The sequence below is a fragment of the Schistocerca serialis genome, chromosome 1 (genome assembly GCF_023864345.2).
Source record: "Schistocerca serialis cubense isolate TAMUIC-IGC-003099 chromosome 1, iqSchSeri2.2, whole genome shotgun sequence".
Taxonomy (NCBI): Eukaryota; Metazoa; Arthropoda; class Insecta; order Orthoptera; family Acrididae; genus Schistocerca; species Schistocerca serialis.
In genome coordinates this window covers 1,198,011,524-1,198,034,420 of record NC_064638.1, presented here as the reverse complement: position 1 = coordinate 1,198,034,420, position 22,897 = coordinate 1,198,011,524, and the positions used below count along the sequence as shown (strand labels likewise).

The following is a 22,897-nucleotide window of genomic DNA, read 5'->3' as shown; positions in this document are numbered from 1 at the left end:
GCTGTTGAAGGGTTTGCACATCAGGAACTGGTTCAGAATACATATCGCTTTTCAGATGCCCCAAGAGGTAAAATCAACTGGGTTTAATACTTGGTGATCTAGCAGGTCATGCTACAGGGTGTCTGCGTCCTATCCAACACCTGGCAAAGAGGATTTTGAGGTGTCAGCAAACTGCAATGAGCAAGTTTGGTGGTGCTCCATCACGCAGAAACCACAGAACCTATCGTATTGCCAAAGGCACATTCACAAGCTACCCAGGCAGAGTATTCTGCAGAAGTACAAGTTCGTTCCTCCGTCAAGGCACTGTGGAATAATAAACGGTCCAAGTACGTGGTCGCTAAGAATCCCTGCCCACACACTGATGCTGATGAGATGTCTCAATTATTCCGCAATGACTGTCTGCAGCCCACGGATGACGATTATGCAGACTGATGATGCCAGTTCTGGTAAAAGTTGGTTCGTCGGTAAATAGGACTGATGACAGAAATACTGTAATTGTGATGGTCTGGTACAAAAAAACCATTGACAAAATCCTTCCCTTGGTGGGAAATCAGCTGCTGATAACCCTTTTACTTGTTGCAGGTGACAGGGATGGTAGCAGCTGTCACGCAAGATACACATAATCGTACTTTGGCTTACACCATGTTGGCAGTCCACTTGCCTGGCTTGTACTAGTGTGTATCTCAATATCCTCTAGAGCCCGGTCCTCCACATCTAGTGTATGCACAGTCTGCCTTCTCCCTGCATGTTTATCTGTCTCAAAGAACCCATGATCACATAAGCATCCAAAAAGGACTTCAAAATTTGTGTGATGTGATTGGTGTCTGTGAGGGTACTTGTTTTGATATAGCTGTGATGGCTCTCAACTCTTTCCATCTGCTTGGCCGTATACAAACACCATCTCTGCTTCTTCTCAACATATCGGACCATTCTGGTGTTTACAGTATGCTAAATCTATAAAACAGCCTGCAACACACAAGGAACACACAGCACATGATCAGAGGAAGTTTAATTTGTCAGTATCATCTATTGTGGCAACAATGCATTTCTGGACACATGTTCACAGGATCTTTTTTCCTCCATTTTCAGTGAGGAATCCATCCCTGCAGTTTGTTGGTTTTATTAATGATCACCCTGCATAACAATTGCAGTACACTGATCAAGATCAGATATCCTAAACACTTCACATTTGAGTCCATCCAGTTTATTCATGAGCCGTGCCTCATTGTCAATAGGGTACTCATGACAGCATCCTTGTGCTTGTGGTGGTGCTTTGACAGTGTTTGAGACTAGAGCATGGTATGGCAACAATGCAGAAAACATTATCATGATACTAGAGAATGCAATAGGGCTATGGGAACTAGACACTGGCATCGGTCAAGGCTAATGAAAGCCCGCCAGGCTAGCTGCGCGGTCTAACCTGCTACTTCCCAAGTGGGAAGGTGTGTCTGTCACCAGCACGAACTCACCCGGCAGATTAGTGTTGAGGTCCGGTGTGCCGGCCAGCCTGTGGATGGTTTTTAAGGCAGTTTTCCATCTACCTTGGTAAATGTGGGCCGATTCCCCTTATTCCACCTCAGATACACTGTGTCGACGATTGCTACGCAAACACCATTTCCACATACGCGTACACCATAATTAGTCTACCACGCAAACATTTGAGGTTACACTCATCTGGTATGAGATGTTACTGGGGGGTCCACTGGGGGCCGAACCACACAATAACCCTGGGTTCGGTATGGGGCAGCGGTGGGGTGGGTGGACTGCTGTGGACCACTGAGGGCTACAGCGGAACGAAGCCCCTCATACTTACATACAAGGATAATGAACAATTAAACACACCACAGGTAAATCAGTTTTTAAATATGGTGCAGATGAAACATATTACTGCATTTGCCAGGTAGCAGAACAAGGTTCATTGCTGGCTTTGGGAGGCCGGACTACAAAGCAAACTTGTGGCAGTCATGAGGAATCCCCATGATGGTTGACTCTAATCATTAGCATTTGCTGAGGAAAATACTTATTGTGGCTGGCAGAATGTAATCTTATTTTGATGTATCAGTATTTTCCACAGTGAACGATGTTTCAGTATTAGGTCTATCAGCTGCATGGTGTCCATTTCAACTCAAAATATATTCACTAGTCATCTCACTGTAGCCATGCCTATCGGGCAATTTGGGGCTGGATGTGTTTCTGTGGACCTGGGATGCTCCACGGGATAGTTATCTGATTTGATGCTGTTATTACATGTAATGTTATGATCTCATCAGTGTAACAACTGTATCTTGAGGAATTAATCTGTTTCAAGCAGGATCAGTCTGTATGTGTCAGCTGTGGTGCAGGAGTGGTTTCCTGAACAGAATAAGATTCCTCTTCTCAAATGGCCTTCTCCTGCACCAGACCTCAGCCCCATTGAAAACTTATGGGCAGAGACTGAATGAACAATGTGAGAAAACTGGCCTACCTGCAGCAAGAACCCACAATTAGCTTCGGAACGTCACTCGAGCAGTCTGGAAGGAGGTGGCAGAATGTGAAAGTGTGATTACTAGCCTCATAGACTCCCTTCTTCACATGATGCAGATGGTCACTGAAGTAGTAGGCCTTTGGACAGGATATTAAGGCTAGTAAGTGGTAAAAAAACACATGCTGTGTCCTTCTGAGAGCCAAATATAACATATGAATTGTGTTCATTCTGTTAATTTTGTGTTTTCTACTGATTTTTCTACACACATTAATGCAGTAAAACAAAAATAATTGTTGAAAGTTGGATTCAATCCAAATCTGGATATTGTGCACATGCGTATCAGTCAGGTGATTAGAAAGTCACTAAGTGAGGACTGCAATACTGAACTATTTCTTACTATTGTTCTGCCCCCAACTTCACCTCATGACTTAGAGTGTTTTTTTACACATCTGAAATGCTGGGAATGACGGAACAAATTCTCTAGTGTGTTTTTAGAGGGTGCTTGTTAAGTGCTGCGAGTCAATAATGCACAATCTCTTAATTTCAATTAAATCCACAAGTAACAGTATCTCTTATTATCATGATCAGTACTGCATAATCTGTTACGTCACTAGCTCCTGTGCAACATGGCAGGCAATTTTCAGCCACTGCCATTTTCTGTGCTTCAAGTGAACCTCCTGGAGCTTGAACTTTGTACTGATGTTCAATTAACTTACTTGCTTTCAATTCCTAGTTTGCATCCTGCAACTTTCCTGTAATAGTTCTCAAACAAGAACTAAACAGCTGTGCTTGACTGTTTTGGGTAATATATCAAGGTGTATGTTGACATGCATGTCTGCATATGTGTGTGTGTGTGTGTGTGTGTGTGTGTGTGTGTGTCACTGTCTTATTTAACATTTACAAAGCAACTCAGTGGATTCCCTTAAGTATGGAGGGGTTTGGGATGGTGCATTCTAGGCTACTATACCCTATAAATAATGGACATTATAACTGCAACTCAGATGTACAATAGTGTGACAAGTCATAAGACAAGTGCATACAGCAAATGTTATTCAAATGACTGCAGTCATGAACACTTCATATACAGTTCTCACATTGAACAATCTTAATACTCTTTTCTCTTTATGTGGCAGACGGCAAGTTCACAAAACAAGTATTTCACCCTCTTCATGATATGTACATGTAGGCAATAATAATTATATATAAACATTTGCAAAGCAATTCATAATTATGAATGTATAATTAAGAAAGCTTCTGCATTACTGAAATGTTTTGCCAATATATAGAAAATTAGTACCGGCACTGGGAAAATTGTAGCACAGACATGTGTATGTAATGGTGAAATTACACCACGGAAACAGTTTGCTGATTAGGAAATACTACTGTTTCTAATTTATTATAAAGTGCCAAACACAAAAAAAATATGGACAAGGATATTCACATAAGGGTAGTGAGAAGGACAGTAGGCTCAGTCACAAAAAAATCTAGCCTTAACCACGCAATTTTCAAATAACAGTATTTCATGAACTAACAGACACACGACACCCCAAATTCTTTCGGCTTTCATACCAAATGCCAGTTTCTGTACTGTAACATTTACAACCATCTCTCCTGGGAACTGGTGTGTGGTAGTTGAAAAATGAAGCACATAAAAAGTTACGTACATACTTTTTTACCTTCCTCATACTGTCTTCAAGATTGTTGTCTTGAATCACAGAGGAAGCATCAGCACCTAACTGACTGACAACTTTACGAGCCAGTGTTTTAGTGACTGCAGAAAGCATGACGCTAGGTGCAAGTATAGGTGAATCACGTCCACTTCTGTCTGAAGTGCCTTGGTGCTGTTGCACTTGTGCACGTAACTGATGTACCTCTTGCTCCAAATCTTTGTTGATCTTCTGAAGTTGCTTCACCTCATTCTCATACTCCTGGGTTTCTGATGGACAAAATGTGAAAATCAAACTACTGTATCTCAATATAACATAACAAATATTACAAAACACACACACACACACACACACACACACACACACATTACATAGATTTTTTTGTTCTTTTGAACTAGGATATTATTTGCAAGCTAATTCTGTGGAATGCAAGCTTTTTCTCAGTGAGGAGGTTGGGCATTAGGCACATTAAATTACCAATGACATTGATAAAATATTAAAGAAGTGAATAGAGACGTTTCATGCATGGCAGTCGAAAAAGGAAGGCATTCATAGTAATCTGTAACTCTGACAGGCAATTAGATGAGAGATGAGAAGAAAGATGCAATATCTGATTAGAGTGGACAGTGTCTGACAAAAGGATTACTAATTCCTTTGTTGAAATAACAAATTGTCTCCTGTGGATTTAGGAAATTACCAGGAAGCAAATCACTTCTCTAAAATGGACCATCTAAACAAGGAAACCACTCACTCAGTAGAATTCAGAGACTGAATCAGAAACAAAATAAACTCAAAACCAGACAAATTCAGAGCAAACAGCTGGAGAAACAAACTCAATTTTCAAAACAATGTAAATAAAAGACCACAAGATTAAGAGAAGCACTCACAGCTGTACTTGTTAACTTAGCTACAAACTGATGAAACCTTTGATTAATTCCCCACATCATCTGGACGGTGCAAGACGTCCCATCAGCGTGAAACTGTTACTCAGTTGGCATGCTAAGAAGAAACTGTCAACAGAATAATCTCTGAACTGATCTGTTGAAGGTGAATGTGCCTGAACTGTAAGTATACGAGTGTTATATAAATTTGACATATCAATAAGTAGAGAGTGCATAAGTTCAAATTTTATATCATGAAGGTCAAACTATCATCATCTAACAAAATGTTGTCTACCATTTATGTCGAGTGTTTTGCTGCTATGACACTATAATACCACCAACTTAAACTGAAAGATTCAGGAAACAAAACAGTTTGAGATGTAATGCGAGGTGCTGAGTGAGACAAAAGTTAAAGATCGAGTACCACGTAATTCATCATACCTAGAATTCATTATGAGGAGAACAGAGACAGACTCAGGAAATAGGGACAGGGAATCATGGAATTATTGTAAAGGCCATCTTAGAAAATTGTCTTGAGCACATAAACAAAAAACTGAATTTGGGCAGTAACAGCTTAGATCTCCTGGTCACCAACAGGATAGAAGACTGAAAAATGTTGAGGTATTCTAGCCCAAGCAGACAGTCACAGCAGTCATGTGTGCGTGTGTGTGTGTGTGTGTGTGTGTGTGTGTGTGTGTGTGTGTGTGTGTGTGTTTTTGCTGTGCCTGTCTGCTACTCAACGTGTCACCTTACCAGCAAGTAGCAATCTATCCATGTCATAATATTTTAAATATTGAGTATAATGCACAAATATCAAGAGTATTTTACGAGGTTTTAGGGTTGCAGATGGATCATGTTGACTTCTTGCAACAATACTTTGGCTGGCAATGGTCCAGCCGTCTTCACTGGACAGTTGCCAGCCAAAATATTGTTGCGAGAAGTCAACATGATCCAGCTGCAATTCTGAAACCTCATAGAATATTCAGTATGCTGGGAAAACTTCAAACATCATAAATATGAAGAGTATTGGACAATATGCCTATGACAGGCAGGTGCCGAGCAAAGTCACAAGAGATGAGAAAGACCTGTTGTGGTTCAACAGCCATGTTAGAAAGGTACTCTGAAAGCAGAAAAAAAGCTTTGCTGCAGATTTAGACATAGCCAAAACCTCACAGGAAAATAAAAATTGAATGAAGCCAAAATTGCCAAAATTAGTGTAAGGAAAACCATACATGAAGTAATATCTATTTACCTATATGACAGAAAATCCTGATAAGTTTTGGACTTACATTAAATCAGTAAACTGATCAAAGTTACCTGTCCATACACCGTGAGACCATTAAAATGGAAGATGACAGACAGAAAGATGATATACTGAACTCCTTTTTACAAAACTGTTTCACCGAGGAATATTGTACTGCATTTCCTGCATTAAATTCTCATATGAACATTAACACAACATACACAGAAATAAGTTGATCAAGGGATAGGAAATCAACTGAAATCTCTCAACACAGGAAAGACCATTGGACCTGTTGAGATGACTATGCAATTCCACAGACTATACGAAAGAACTTATTCCTCTTGTAGCAGCAATGTACTGTAAGTTACAGTAGGAATGAAGCATTCCTAGTAATTGGGGAAGTGCAGCTCATCTTCATTTTCAAAAAGGGTTATCAAGCAGATGCACATAACTAATAGTATTGCTGATATCAAACAGATAAAGAATTTTGGAACTTGTTTCATGCTCATGTACTGTGGCATCTCCTTTGCAGGTATCAACATGGATTCTGCAAACACCAATCATGTGAAACCCAGTTTGCTCTGCTTGTCCAGAAGGAAGTAGGTACTGGCACCCATATTGATGCCAAGTTCCAAACAGCCTCCTAATGAACGAAATATGAGTGTACACAATATGACAACATTATGAAAAAGATCATTGTTACTCATCATACAGCAGAGATGCCGAGTTGCAGATGGGCACAACAAAAAGACTGTCAAACGAAGACTGACTCTGGTCTTAGCAGGCAGGGTCTGTAGTGCTTTTGTGTGTGTGTGTGTGTGTGTGTGTGTGTGTGTGTGTGTGTGTGTGTATTCTGATGAAGGCCTGTTTGCCCAAAAGCTTTGTTTGACAGTCTTTTTATTGTGCTTGTCCATGACTAAGCATCTCCACTATATGGTGAGCAGCAACTATCCTTTTCATAATATTGACATTATTGCATTTTGAATTTTCCATTGTTTGAGTGTACAGAGTATGTCAGACCAGCTGTGTGATTGGATGTAAGAGTTCCTAGCAAATAGAACATAATGTGTCACTCTTAACAGAGAGAAATCTTCAGACCATTACTTCTCACCAGGATACTGTCGGAGTTTAATGAGGCTTTTCACAGATGATGTTATTGTATAGTGGAAAAGGTGAGAAATAGAGAGAGAGAAATAAATAAATAAATAAATAAATAAATAAATAAATAAATAAATAATAATAAAAGACTGGGTGTGGTGGTGGAATGACGGCTGTGTAGTGCTGGAATGGGAGCAGGGAAGAGGCTGTATGGGTGAGGACAGTGACTAACGAAGGTTGAGGCCAGGGAGGTTGTGGTCCTGTAACCCTCCTAGCCTCAACCTTCATTAGTTTCTGTCCTCATCAATCCAGCCCCTTCCCTGCTCCCATTCCAGCACTACACAGACATCATTCCATCAACACACCCATTCTTTTTTTTAATTTTATTATTTATTTCTCTCCATTTCTCTCATTTTCTGCTACTCCCCCCCCCCCCCCCCCCCTCCCCACCTCTCCCCTGCCCACTGCCCAACCTGCAGCACTTCACTGGCCACCATCCACACCATACTTATCCCTCCCCCTTCCCGCCCCAGCTTCCTCCTTTCCCCCACCTAGTCGCCACTCCCATCATGCACAGGTGCTGCTGCTTGCAGTATGGTTTCAGTTGGCTGAGACTGCAGTCGTGTGTGTGTGTGTGTGTGTGTGTGTGTGTGTGTGTGTGTGTGTGTGTGTGTGTGTGTGTGTGTGTGTGTGTGAGTGTGTGAGTGTGTGAGTGTGTGAGTGTGTGTGTGCGCGCGCGTGCATATGTGTGTGTATTGTTGACAAAGGCCATTGGCCAAAAGCTTTAAGTGCGAAAATCTTTTTGTTGTGCTCATCTGCGACTCAGTATCTCTGCTATTTGGTGAGTGGCAACTTTCCATCTCATAATATTGTTGCATTCCATTCTGGATTTTCCATTGTTTGAAATCATTATCAGTACACCCACTATCCCTTCAGGTGGCATATGCTGTCATCGGATCAAGACCAACGTCATCTATCCACATGTACTAAATTTTCTTTTCCGACAGTGTAGCATATTAAGTTTTGTCAAGAAACCCATGCCCACAAACTTACCATTTGGATGAGAAATAAGTTTGAGGATAGGATTGCTTCTGAATCTCTCACTTCACAGTACACAAACAAACTGATAAGAGGGCATCGTCGGTCCCTGTGGCAGTTATGCCATCATATACCATTTTCAACTGACTAAAAAACCATTGTGAGAAGCTGCTATCCACAACTAGGAGGGCTGACTGTGGAGCTTTACGGACAAGCCACTTTGAAGGGGGTGTCCTCTGTTACATAGAAGAGAACCTAATGATGAATACTCAAAACACTGCCCATGCCATGGGTTCCTGTGAAGCACACAGGTCAGAGTCAATGTCTCCACTGTGTGCATATGGTATGCACAGTGGGAGAGTTAAAAGTAATCCTATCTTCAAATTTTTACATGCAAATGACATTTCCAGACATGGGTTCCTCATAAAAACTTTATCTATTAAGCCCCTCTCCCCCACCCCCCACCACCAACAACAACCCTTAAAAACCTGTTAGGAGAATTGTGAAGTACACTGTACATTGACACTAAAAGTCATCACGCAGGAAAAAGAGAGAATGATATGCAGACAATTGCTCTCAAATAGTTAGCAAGAAAAATCTTAAAAGACCCTTGTCAGATAGGACAAGATGAAAAGAAGAAGCGAAACAACCATGTAAAAGAAAAAGGTGTGAACTAAAAATTACAACAACAGAAATGGTTAGATGAATGAGCGGAGAGGTGTACTGGTAAACAAGTTGTAAATCTGGTTTCGGAGCATAGTTTTGCAGTTGAGCTGGTACTCTTAACATTCTTGTGAAATAATCTTGATCATCTTGAGCTCCACAACTCTTCTTGGTAACATTAATACAAAACCACCACAGCTTTTCTAATACATATTTATTATGTCAACAGACAAGGCTACTTTTGGCAACATGATGATCCGTCACGGAATAGTAATTTGCATCAGTATAGTTGTAGCGGTTTGTTAGTAATGTTTCTGTGAAAGACGAAAATTCAGTCTGAATTCCAATTAGGCTCACAGTGCTAATCTTGGACTGTTAGCCGAACACATGATGTGTAGAAGTTCCACCTGACTAACTTATATCAACACCAAAATTTTAAAAACGAAAAAAAGGAAGACAATATATTCGCCACAGTGAATGAAGTAATAATATCCCAGTAACTGTAGTGGGTTACATGCAGCAATGACTAACACTCCAGCTGTGTGGCAGTTTACAAGAGTTGATAAAAATACTACAGTGTAGTAACATGGTTCACGATTTCCATCGCACTTCACATAGCATAGACCGGGAACTGTCTCCTAGGCATGCCCGATGTGAACTGACTGGGCATGGCCCGTGCTGCCTGAGTTGTTGTTGTCGTTCCACCGGCAGAGGTCGCGGCCGAATTCTCGCGTGCCCTCTGGTGGACGGGACTCTACTTGCGGCAACTAGCGTCCGTGACGCGCTGTGCCGATGTGCGCCTCCCGCGATCTTTCTGCACTCCTCCTTCGGGGAGTGAATCCACCGTGATCCACTGCGTCGGGAGGTGGAGCATCTTGCAGGAGCGATGACCTCCACATCCTTCAGAAGGCTGGAGTCGAGGGGATCTGCCAACCCTCGAGCCATAACCTTCGAATAAGGCTGGAAGTGACCCACACGAAGAGGCCCACGTCGTCCCACCACCGGAGCCCAGGACAGAGCGGGAGACAAGCCGTCGAACTCTGGATCCTTGTCCACCTTCGGAGGGGCAAGCCTCAGTGGCGGGGACGATGGGGAAGGGACGACCACAGGTGAACCAGCCTCCTGAGAAACCGGACCTGCGAGGGGGGCCGGCTCTTGTTGCGGCATCTCTAACGATGGCGATGCTGGTGCTGGAGCTGCTGGAGGCTGCCAAGGCTGAGAACCATTGCAGTGTGGCAGAGTCACAGGGGGGAGGGGCGGTAGCGTCCTCTGAGAAACCAACAAGGGTGCCGGCAATGGGGAAGGCGGGCCCGAGGGGTCGGAGGTTGGGTGCCCAAACATGAACGTAGCTGATTTTGGTGACAACGTACCTCCCGGTCTCCCACCTGCAAGGTATAGAGCCAGCGGCCATTGCAGCGAAGGACCACCGACAGTATCCAACGTGGATTACGACCAAACCCACGTGCCCAGACCGACATACCCGGTGGAAAGCCGGGTACTCCATTTTGCAAAGACTGGCGAGGAGCAGGCCGGACGAGGTGCAGCAGAGTCATAGGTTGGCGCCCGTGGAGGAGCTTTGCAGGGCTGCGTTCTCCCATTGGTGTGGTCCGGTATGCCGTCAGGAAAAACGTCAACGCCTCCTCCACAGGAAATTCGTGCACATACTTTTTCATCTGCGTCTTAAATGTACGCACCATGCGCTTGGCTTCCCCATTCGATTGTGGATGAAAGTGGGGAGAGCAAACGTGCCGAATACTGAAGCGCCTACAAAAATCCTGGAAGGTCTGCAAAATGAACTGAGGTCCATGGTCCAAGACCAGGGTGAATGGCAGACCTTCCACAGAAAAGATTTTTGCTAGTGCCTGGATTGTAACTTCTGAAGTGGTTGAGGAGCAGCGAACCACATACGGGAATTGGGAATAAGCATCAATGACAATGAGCCAAAAGCCATTGAGAAACGGGCCCGCAAAATCGATGTGAACACGTTCCCATACCAGGGTTGCAGGCGGTCATGAAGAGAACGCTGACCTGGGAGATTCCTGTTGGCTCACACACTGGGAACAGGCGGCCACCAAGTGCTCAATTTCTCTGTCAATACCGGGCCAGTACACATGCCTGCGAGCCAAGGTTTTAGTACGGGAAACACCCCAGTGCCCCCTCATGTAATAACATGAGGACTTCCCTTCGCAAACTTGCAGGAACAACCACGCGAGGAGCTGTATCATCACTAGCCAGAAGGAGAACTCCTTCCAAGACGGAGAGGCGGTCTCGTAGAACAAAATAATTACGAAGAGGGTCCGAGGCCCGGCCTGGAGGTCGGGATGACCACCCCTGCTGAATGAGGCGAACTACTTGCCGGAGAACCGGGTCAGCTGCAGTTTCCCTGGAGACTCTAGAACTAGTGATCGGGAAGCCATCAACCGCTTGGTGGGATGCCACATCCAAATGAAAACACATAATCTCCTCTTGATCGAACTTAGGATCCGGGCCCACCGGAAGACGGGAAAGAGCGTCTGCATTGGCATGCTGTCTGGTAGGGCGAAAATGAATGTCATAATGGTACTTAGAGAGGAACAAGGCCCAGCGCTGTAGTCTGTGGGCCGCCCTATCTGGAATCTGAGAGGCGGGGCCAAATAGCGATATTAACGGCTTACGGTCAGTGATTAACTGAAACTTCATGCCATACAAGAAAGGGTGAAACTTGGTAACAGCGTAGACAATGGCCAAAGCCTCTTTCTCCACCTGGGAGTAATGGGCCTGCGCGGGACTAAGAGTTTTAGACACAAATGCCAGTGGCTGCTCGGAACCATCAGTGTTGCGATGGGCCAGGACCGCCCCCACCCCATACTGCGAAGCATCTGTAGCCAGGACCAACGGCTTATGGGGGTCAAAAGTAGCCAAACAAGGCGCTGACATGAGGAGGCCCTTCAATGAGGTGAACACTCACTCGCATGCAGGCGACCAATCAAAAGGAACACCCTTGCACAGAAGGCAGTACAGGGGGCGGGCTATGGTGGGAGCCCTGGGAATGAACCGGTGGTAATAGGCAATCTTGCCTAAAAAGCTTGTAACTCCTTCAGCAAAGCGGGCCGCGGAAGGTCGACGATACCTTGGACCAAACTTCCTAGTGGCTGGACGCCATGCCGAGAGATGATGTAGCCCACATACTCAATGGACGGTTGGAAGAAGTTTGACTTACGCAGGTTGCAACGCAAGCCCACGGACCTGAATTTGAGAAAGAGGGTGCGAAGGTTGTGCAAGTGTTCCTTTGTGCTGCGGCCTGTGACAATGATGTCGTCCAGGTAATTCATACAATGAGGTATTGTCGATGTGACGTGCTCAAGATAACGCTGGAATATCGCTGGGGCACTGGATATTCCGAAGGCCAACCGCTGGTATTGGTAAAGGCCAAACGAGGTGTTGACAGCTGCCAGCTGTTTGGAGTCCTCATCAAGTGGTATCTGATGATAAGCCTCCGAAGGATCGATTTTCGAAAAATATTGGCCTCCCACCACAGCGGAGAACAACTCATCGGCACGAGGCAAAGAATAGGTGTCCACCACCAATTGGGAATTAATGGTGGCCTTGAAATCGCCACAAAGACGTATTTTTCCCGAAGGTTTCCTAACAATAACGAGGGGTGAAGCCCACTCACTACAAGAAATGCGAAGAACGCCCCCGAGGGCTGTCAACCGGTCTAGCTCTTCTTTTACCCGAGGTCGGAGAGCCAAGGGGATCTGCCTCACGCGTAAAAAACACGGGCGAACCGACGCCTTCAATGTTAAGTGAGTTACAAAGTCTTAAACACGCACCAGGCCCTCCTCAAAGATATCCGGAAAGTCAGAGATCAAAGATTCCAATGATTGATAGGGAAAGTCCTCTGAGACCAACTGTATGGTGTCAGCGATAGAAAAACCAAAAGCTTGAAAGGCATCCAAGCCAAAAAGGTTAGCGGAGCTCGCATCACTGACAACAATAAAAGTAATAGGCCGAGTGACTGATTTGTAAGTCACGTCAATAGTGAATTGACACAGTAGGGGAATGAACTGTTTACCATAACCGCATAGACGCCGGTAAACTGGCACCAACGGGGGGCGACCCAAGGTCGGAGTAAGTGTGTGCATTCAACAAAGAAACTGCCACACCCATATCTACTTGCAGTTCTAATCGGCGCAACCAAACCGACACCTCGATAAAGAGTTGGTGTGCCGATGCGTCGGGAGCCTGGCCCGATGAAATTTCCTGAATGTCAACGTCCATGTCCTCTGTACCTGCTTCCTTCAATTCATTTGAGGCTGAACGACAAACTTTAGCAATGTGTCCTTTTTTATTACATTTGCGACAAAACGGCCCAACGCCGGGGGCACTCTGACCGATCATGATGTATATAGCATGACGCACAGGACGGTAACAGAGGCCGGCGGCCGGAACTCTGTTTACGCGCCATGCGGGAGCGGCCGTAACGGCCAGATTGTACTGCTCGCACGTCATCCACCCCGGACGCAGTGGACGCGGCCGTGCCGCCCTTAACCGCCGCGACATCGCACCACGCTTCCAACTGTTGACCTGCGGCATGAGAGACTTCACACGATTGCGCAATGGACAAGACTTCCTCGAGGGAAGGGTCTTCTAACTGCAGGGCCCGTTGCTGGACCTCCCTATCAGGGGCCGAACGAACAATGACGTCGCGCACCATAACGTGGGCATACGACTCTCGTGACTGCTCCGTGACAAAATGACACTTGCAACTAAGACCGTGCAGGGCAGCGGCCCACGCCCAGTAAGACTGATGTGGCTGCTTCTTGCATTGATAGAACTCGACCCTAGCCGCCACAACATGCGCGCGGCGGCAATCATATGAGGACAGCAATGAACACAATGCGTCAAAAGACAAGGACAAGTGTTCCTGAAACGGCGCTAGCTGCCGCAAAACTTGATACAGCGAGGGAGATATCCAAGACAAGAAGAGAGCACGACATACCTCCGCATCAGCAACATGAAACGCCTGGAAATGCTGCCGAAGGCGATGTTCATATGCGTCCCAATCCTCAGTCATCTCGTCATACGGGGCAAAGGGAGGAGGGAACAGCGCTGGAGCAGACTGCGTGGAAAGCAACGCCGGAAGCACTTGTTTTATGATTGCCATGAGCTCCGTCTGCTGCTCAACCAAAACCCCCACTAAATCCTCCATGCTGTGGATAAGCTGCGAAACCGGAACAACGACGCAACACGCGAAAGAACGACCCTACTCGTCGCCAATTGTGTAGTAACACGGTTCACGTTTTCCGTCGCACTTCACATAGCGTAGACTGGGAACTGTCTCCTAGGCATGCCTGATGTGAACTGACTGGGCACGGCCCGTGCTGCCCGAGTTGTTGTTGTTCCACCAGCAGAGGTCGCGGCTGAATTCTCGCGTGCCCTCTGGTGGACGGGACTCTACTTGCGGCAATTACCGTCCGTGACATGCCGTGCCGATGTGCGCCTCCCGCTATCTTTCTGGTGGCTACTGCATACAGCTTTGTTTGAGGATAGCATTGGTATTAACGGAATTTTATTTTTGTTATGTTGCTCTACACTGCACAATAACAAAAGTTATATAACAACTTTATCTATGGAATCTTTTTCCTTGCAAAATTTATGTGTAATGGTACTCAAATGGATAAACCTGAATATTGCACTGTTATAAAATTCTTGGACTGTCTATAGCCAAGGGAATGTTAGAAGGAATCTACAATTGAATTTTTACTCTTCAGGAATCTGTATATATGGTGCCCAAGGAGGATTAGTCAATATTTAGGGATATGACAGGAATGATCATTCAAAGCAAAAAAGTCTAGTAAACATGGGCTCTAAAATGCGTACCTTAAGAGCTATGAAGACAACTTCATCTTCGATACTGTGAAGCAAAAATATCTTCCACTGCAGGAGGTATTATGGACCAGCACAATAAAAAACTTGTGTATTAAACTCTCGCTCTAAAATGTATGCCTTACAAGTTATGAGCAATTTGTTCAGTAGAAGAGATTTGATCCACAGTAGCGAAGATGAATGAGTGCTCATCACTCTAGAACCCATTTTTACTAGACTTTTCCTTCAAATGGTTGTTCCTGAATGTTGACCATTCCTCTTGAGACACGTTGTATATTTTCAAATATGCAATACTTCCCTTAATCAAACAATGGAAACTCCAGGTAGGAATATCGACAATGTAGATTGCTACTCACCGTAAGGAAGACACATCAAGTTGCAGACAGGCACAATTAAAAGGTACTCACATTAAGCTTTCAGCCACAGGCCTCTCTCACGCGCACGCGGAAGCGCAAGCGCCCGTGCAAGCGCAAGCGCCCGTGCAAGCGCAAGCGCCCGTGCAAGCGCAAGCGCCCGTGCAAGCGCAAGCGCCCGTGCAAGCGCAAGCGCCCGTGCCTGTGCAAGCGCAAGCGCCCGTGCAAGCGCAAGCGCCCGTGCAAGCGCATGCGCACGTGCACGCGCACCCGCACAAATCAAGCACACCTCATGCACTCACCCAGCATTGCAATGTACGTTCAGCAATTAAAGGAGTATTAAATAACCGACTCCTTATGCATATTAGAAGAAAGAATATTGTACCTTTTTGATAGCAAATTAACTACAGTAAAGCCTTGTGCAAAATGAGTGCCATACTTGTTGAATTCTGACCACAAGCAAAAGCAAATTTCTCAGCTATGTTTACACTCTTTTATTTTTAAAAAAGCTAACTGATTGTGACTATTAATTTGTGGTCCATAATTTTAGAACAGAAATCAAATGGCATCAAAGTAGCAGCAGGGTGCTACACTAAAAAGTGTTAAGTCTATTTCAGCTACTGTAAAGATTACGGCCAGAGTTTGCAACATAAAGAGTGGCATCTTTTTTCAGGATAATGCATCTGCCCAAAAACACATGTTGACAACAGAGACACTACAGAGCATTAAATATCCACCCTATTCACCAGATTTGATATTTTCTACTTTCCACATATACATTTATACAAGAATGTGAAGATGTCATGGTAACCATAGATGCCTATTTTGCATGCCTTCTACAAGTATGTACTTCAAGAATAGTACAGGGCATGCCAAAACTGACTACAAGATTGATATTGCCACCAAATGCAAGTGGTATGCAGACATGATTTTGACCAATACAGACCAAAGCACAGTAGTCAGAATATAGCAGTCCCCAACCACCTCGTCGATGACAATCTGTAGCATTATGTACTAACATTTGAGAGTTACATATGAAATGACTGGTTCATCCATTCAAATTATTGAACTTTACTATCAAGTGATTTAAATAAGGGTGTAATTCTGCACCATTTAATTGGTAATGAACAGTAATAACCATAATTTTTTTCCAAACTTGATAACAGCAGATGATGGCAATGTTCACTCGCACAATTGGGATAATAACAAAAATGTTAGTAACTGAACTGAAGAAAAGCCACTCTTACCAAACCAGGAAGTTCACAGTATGGGGTGGACTTTGTTCATTTGGCATTTCAGGACTAGCTTCTTAAGATGCCAACAGGCATGCTCTTACACTAGATTCCAATATTAAATGAAAATTATCAATTAATATCTTCTTCTCGAAAGCACCAATGCCACACTGACAGTGCAACACTCCATACAATGCAAACATCAATGACAAGGTATGTCATACAGAGTGACTCAGCTGCTCCAACCATTGTCATTTTATACAAACCGCAATTTTAGAGCTGGCCTTCATAAACTGCATGTGAGATTGTCATAGTATCTCACTTGCTATATGCAAACTATTATTCCCACAGAAATAATGAGCAGGACTTTTTTTTTTTTTTTTTTTTTTTTTTTAGGCAATTTAATGTAGTTAAATTTTATGGTTGGATACGTTTTCTCTGGAGGCCACAGCTTTCAAGTTATTTGAGAAAAACATACAAAAGTGACCTTCAAACGCACCTCCACCCCACATTCACCCCTCACCCTTCAGGATTTCTAGTATGTTGTTGGTGACACTCCCTCCAACCACTATACAAAAATTTCAGAGTACACAAACTGGTTCCAATATTTGACCTTTTTTGGTTTCTACTGACTGGACTATTTCACCACCAGCACAGTCAGCTACTTTGTTAATGTTATTAATTTAAATGTGTCCATGAGTGTAATGAAAGAAAAACAGCTTTTGTAAATATTGCACTAAAACTAATTACATTGACAATCTGATCCAAAGTCAACACTTACAAGATTAGGAATTTTGTAGCCAGAAGGCCTGATAAATATAACAATACAATTGTTTCTTTTATGCTGTTAAAATTCACAAAGCTATTAAGTAAGATTTACACAAACGTCAATTTCACAATTTGTAAGCACTCGACTAACAAGGAAATGGTCCAATAAGACATGTCGAAACCTACTCTGAAATTTTTTTTACACAGGAAGAAGAAAACGAAAGAACTCTACTGTCAAATTTTAACTGCTGAGAGGCCCTGCAAGTATTACAAAAAATAAATGAAAATTCCCAAATTCTTAGCGCACCAGGCGGCGGTAGTAATGAAACATGACACAATCCAATCATAGCTTGTAAAAAACGTTTCACGTTACTGTTCGTTGATAGTTTCTCGACACTACAGTACACAGTTATTATTCTCTCGAATTAGTCACTCAAGTAACATCTATTACAAATTACCAGTTGCTTTTTGCAGTATTGTTAAGTATTGACAATACAAAATAAAGCTGAATTAATATTTATTGTGCTTTCATAAGGCATGCCTGCTAACAGTACCTTTTTTCTTCCAGTTTCACAGTAATGTGGAATCCAATTAATGTTCTCAATTTAGCAATAACGAAATAAGAAGAACATGGTTTCCAGCTGAAATCACCTACTTCTCCCGAGGACGTACGTATGTGTCATTTGTTAGTTGATTTCCTTCACATTCATTCGAATGATATAGACATTTCGTTTGAAATTGTGGATACATTAGAAGAAATAGGAAATAATTGTGACAATTCCATGAATCATGGTTCGGACGATGTCATTTGTGCCAGTAGCAGTTCTGAAGAAGAATACCTTCCAAGGGGGGGGGGGGGGGGGGAGAAGAAGAAGAAGAGTACTGCAACAGCTTTCAGCAGCAAAGAAAAGGCAGTGAAATATTGGTTAAACAAAGGAGGGGGAAAACACTTGAAGTTATGCAGCATGCAAAGGCATTTTCATTTTGTAAAATCGGAGCCTGAACTGTACAAATGGAAAAACGAATTATGTGACGTAAGAAACATGTGCCAAACAGAAACACAAAACCATATGAACTGCTTGTGAGAGGTTATGCACCAATACTGATGGAGATCTATGACACAGGGCCCTCCGAATTGTATCTGATATTAACATTGTTAATTTCCAGGCTTCATCGACCTAGCTACACAGGTTCAAGAAATTACAAAGAATAGAAAGTTGCAAAATTATCAAGTTTATGTCATGTAAACGTGTATAGTAGTTGCCAGTGAAAGACAATGCTATAGAGAAATTCATAGCTGACGTAAAGACTAAACTTGCCGTTATCCCTGCAACTGCTGTTTATAACGCTGATCAGTCAGGTTTCATGAAAGAACTGCGCGCAAACGACACTTCATCATTTCGGGGTAAAAAAAAAGACGGAGTCAGTTGCCCAATCAATGAATGCAGTGACACATTCATATACGATAATGCCAGTGATAAGTATGAGTGGTTTACTGTTTCCGCAGCTGTACATCTGTCTTCAAGAACTGCAAGGCAAATTAGGACCAAAAACAGAAAATGGGCTGTCTAGTTGCATAAATCTTGTGGTGGCAGGACAGAAGACAATGGAGAGGCTTATGTTCCAAACAAACCCAGCCAGAGGCTGGAAACTGTCCATGATGATGATGATGATGAGTTGCAAAAATCTTTTAATTGACGTATCAAAATCTGGAAAAATGGGAAAGAATAATTTTCAACATTTCATTCAAAACATATTCCTACCAGCTGCAGAAACTAATTCATTGCTTTTGTTGGATACATGGTCTGGACATAACGATGACTCCGTTTCTGTGGAGGACGACGAAAAATCTGTAGATGTAATGTGGATTCTGCCTGGAACTACTACTGCAATTCAACCTCTCGATAAAGAATTTTTTCAACAGTGGAAAGCATTTTTCAAGAAATTATCAGATAACATGATTTCCAATACCTCTCTCTTATTTCAGGTTCATCAGCAGAACAGTATTCTTAAGCTCCAGTCATTTGTGCATTACCAGTTTTCTTCACCACGCTTTATGAATTTGATCAAGTATGCCTGGTACGCAGCCCAATATATAGAACGATGGCCGGGACCATTTCTGACTCCATCTCAGTTCTGTCTAAATAAAACTGGTGGTTACTGCGAAGTAAGGTGGTACAAGACAAATGTTTGCATTTTTGTGATGACTACAGGGAATAAACAAATAATTGTTTCACTGGTAGTCAAATGTACAACATTCAAACATAATTACAAGGAATGGCCTACAGGAATTATAGTACTGCCAAGACACATTTCATTTCAACAAATTACAAGTCCTCATTGATGGACATGGTCTGTGACATCAGACACTGCCATAATTTTATTTTCTCTGCTAGCCACTTTTATCAGAATTACATGTGCAAGAATTGAACTGTCGATATGAAGTTATTCAAAAAAATGTTTGTATAGTTTAAAGCCAGGTTTTCACCGGAGCCAACACGCATGAGCAAAAGAGAATTCTGTCTGGTGTACACCGTATGCCTCTCGCACATCTGTCAACTGGACACCACCACAGCTATTTTTGTGTCCCTAACCTTCCCCAGTTACCTAATCAGAAAATGGAGACCTGCCATTTAACGTGGAATCTGAACCACATATCTTTCGTGGCCACTCCAGTATCTGTGAGAAGTGAATGCTTGGTTAAAAATCATTGTGAAAAAGTTGTGGTCTAAATGGGATTTAATCCCACACACTCTGAATGAAGAAGCGTGTGCTTTGCCACTAGACCATTTTTGTTAAAAAAAAAAAAAAAAAAAAAAAAAAGAGTATGACTATTAGACCCTACACACGTAGTGGAAATGCTAGCTGTGTCACCTCTTGAGATGACGTTCGACGTCGGTAGTTAGTGTTCTCTTTATAAATTTCCCCTCAATGGTAATGAGAAGCCAGGGAAAAATGGCAGCTGACATACAAGGACATTTTTGGACCAGTGCTAAGGATTTCCACGCATGTCATGCTTACATAGAAATTGAGACACTTAAATTCTTCCTTCCCTGCGCTATTTTGCATACTCCATCAACAACAGTGTGCTCGCCATGCAAAATAATAGCAAAGTTTTGCATTGTGGCTCTAACAAGATACAGTTCTATCCTGTATACCAAATATTAGCTCTAGAAACTAAAAGTAATAACACAGCATTCATAGACAATGTTTGCTATCTCGTGTTCTCTTCCATTCCCTCTAGTTTAACGATTCTATCCATATACAAGCAAATGGTAGCGAATTTTCCACAAATGCTCATTCACACATGTTCACTTCCATTTGTTCCATTGTAAACCATGGTTTAGATGGTTAAAATTAGTGTCTGTGAACTCCAGATAATTCCACTACGTGGCACTGCACGAGTGATTCACCAAGTTGTGGGCTAGGTGGGCAGGGCTGTATAAACTGCTGTTATAAGCCGATCTTCATGTGGCAAAAATGTGTCAACTTCAACATATTTTACAAAACACTTGCAGTGCCTCTTAGCAGCTAAAATTTTGACAGTGCATTTCTTTCGTTGTCTTCTTCCTGTGTAAAAAATTTCAGAGTAAGTTTCAACATGTCTTATTGGACCATTCCCTCGTAAGCTGGTGGCGTTATAATGCCAGTCAATGAAGACCAAACAAAGTCAAATGTTAGAGATAATTCATGTAGTCAAATATTTTGCACAGTAGTACGAGGGAATGAGTGGGGGCTGATTGTGGGAGTGGGGGCGTGTTTGAAGGTCACTTTTGTACATTTTTCTTGAATGACTAATACTACAGCCTCTATCAAAAATACATGTTTTTGGATAGGGTCTGCCTTTAGCAAAACACAATCTTGTTTTTTTAATCCAAACATGTTTCACTGCAGTTCCAGCATCTTCAGTGGACTTTTATTTTTCATCTGTTAAAGATAAAGAGTGTTCAGTGGAACATGTTTGGGTTAAAAAACAAAATTGTGTTTTGCTAAAGGCAGACCCTATCCAAAAACATATGTATTGTTAAAGCAAACACGGAAGAAAAGCGCTTCAACCCCAAGATGACTCTATTAAAAGCTTATTTCAAAATTTAACTACATTAAATTTCCTACAAAAATCCTGTTCATTTTTTCTGTAGGAGTAATATTTTGCACATAGTGAGAGAGAGAATATGAAAATCTCACACTTGTTTTATGAAGGCCAGCTGTAGCATTGCAGGTTGCATAAAGCAACAATGGTGTGGGCACCTGAATTACAAATGATGATCCTACTTGGTCTCCTCACCTGCAAATTTTGTAGCACTATGATTAATTATTATGACGTCAGACTCTCTAGCAACATGTAAAGGAGTGACTGTGCTGAGAAAGTAACCACCATACAAAACAATTTTGTACAGGCTTCACAAAAGCATACATATTCGACTGATATAAAAGTTTTCCGAGTATCATACCATGTCATAATGTAAAAAACTCTGCTGGAGAAACCAATGTTTTGGCCACGGTTACTGTGGTCCTCTTCTGGGTCATCAGTATACCAAGAAGAAGGCCACTGTAATTATGGCTGGAACAATGGTTTCCCCAGCATAGTTTTCAATATTACGACACAGTACAATACTCAGAAAACATATCTGAAGTGACTGACCATGGAAGCCTGCGAAATTATATACACATATCTGTTAAATGAAATTAAAACAATTTACTGTTATTACATATATAAGTTGTTGTTCATTCTGCCACACACTAGCTACATACTGGACAAATGATGGACAACTTCAATAGCCTAGAAGGTTATTCATAAAAAAGTGCCCTTTTTTTAATAGTCTTAGACAATGAATATAGTTGTCTTTAACTGATATCAAATTCGGTCATCTCATGATGATACAGTATGTATCACCAATAAGGCAACTGCAGCAGTATGTTGATCCAAATGAATATATTGGCAGATGGGACTGTTACAACTTTGTAAATACAATGGAAAGGAAACTGACTGACAATGGCCATAGGGTCTCACTGGGATGACGCAAATGCTGAGTATGCAGTAACAAGTACGCTCACCAATAATGAAAGTAAACTGTGTAGGATGGGCTTCATCTCACTGCATGAAAAGGAAATAGAAGACCTGGCATTTCAGAGCAGAATAATGTTTTGAAATGAGAAGAAACCATTCTCTGGTATTTTTAGGATTGTTTTTCAGACTAAACGGAGATGATACATGAAATCTGTAAACCACACAGATTGGGTAATGATAATTTCACACTACAGTGAGGTCTGCTGCATGTTTGCAAAGGGAATGTGCAACAGAACAAATACAGGTGCGAAAAAATTATGAGAGGGAGCTTTCTCACAGAAGTGATAGTAAACATGTCAAGACGATGACAATGAAATCAGAGTGGTGGAACGTGATGGACTGGTAACGTGTGAAATCCAGGGAAAAGCATCTTTCTCTGACACACAACATATCTGCAATAGAGTAGCTCGTTGCATCTACAAAGTTAAAGAAAAATCAAGAAAATGCAGTAAGAGGTAAGTTTTGTTTTATTTGATGGTTATGCAACTTTTGTACTGATTAGTTGCATAAGGGTTACCTGGATAAGCAAAAACAAATACAAATGAATAACAAAC

General features: G+C 42.5%; 1 protein-coding gene across 2 annotated transcripts in view; it reads right to left on the bottom strand.

Moving 5' to 3' along the window:
- Window positions 1-22,897, bottom strand: part of LOC126418927 (rab GTPase-binding effector protein 1) — a 200,376-nt gene that overhangs the window by 118,855 nt on the left and 58,624 nt on the right. The window contains exon 4 of one of the 2 annotated variants that reach the window (XM_050085958.1): window positions 4,129-4,400. In XM_050085958.1, coding sequence (XP_049941915.1) covers window positions 4,129-4,400 — 272 coding nt within the window. The remainder of the gene's footprint in view (window positions 1-4,128; window positions 4,401-22,897) is intronic. The other variant, XM_050085966.1, reaches the window with a different exon arrangement.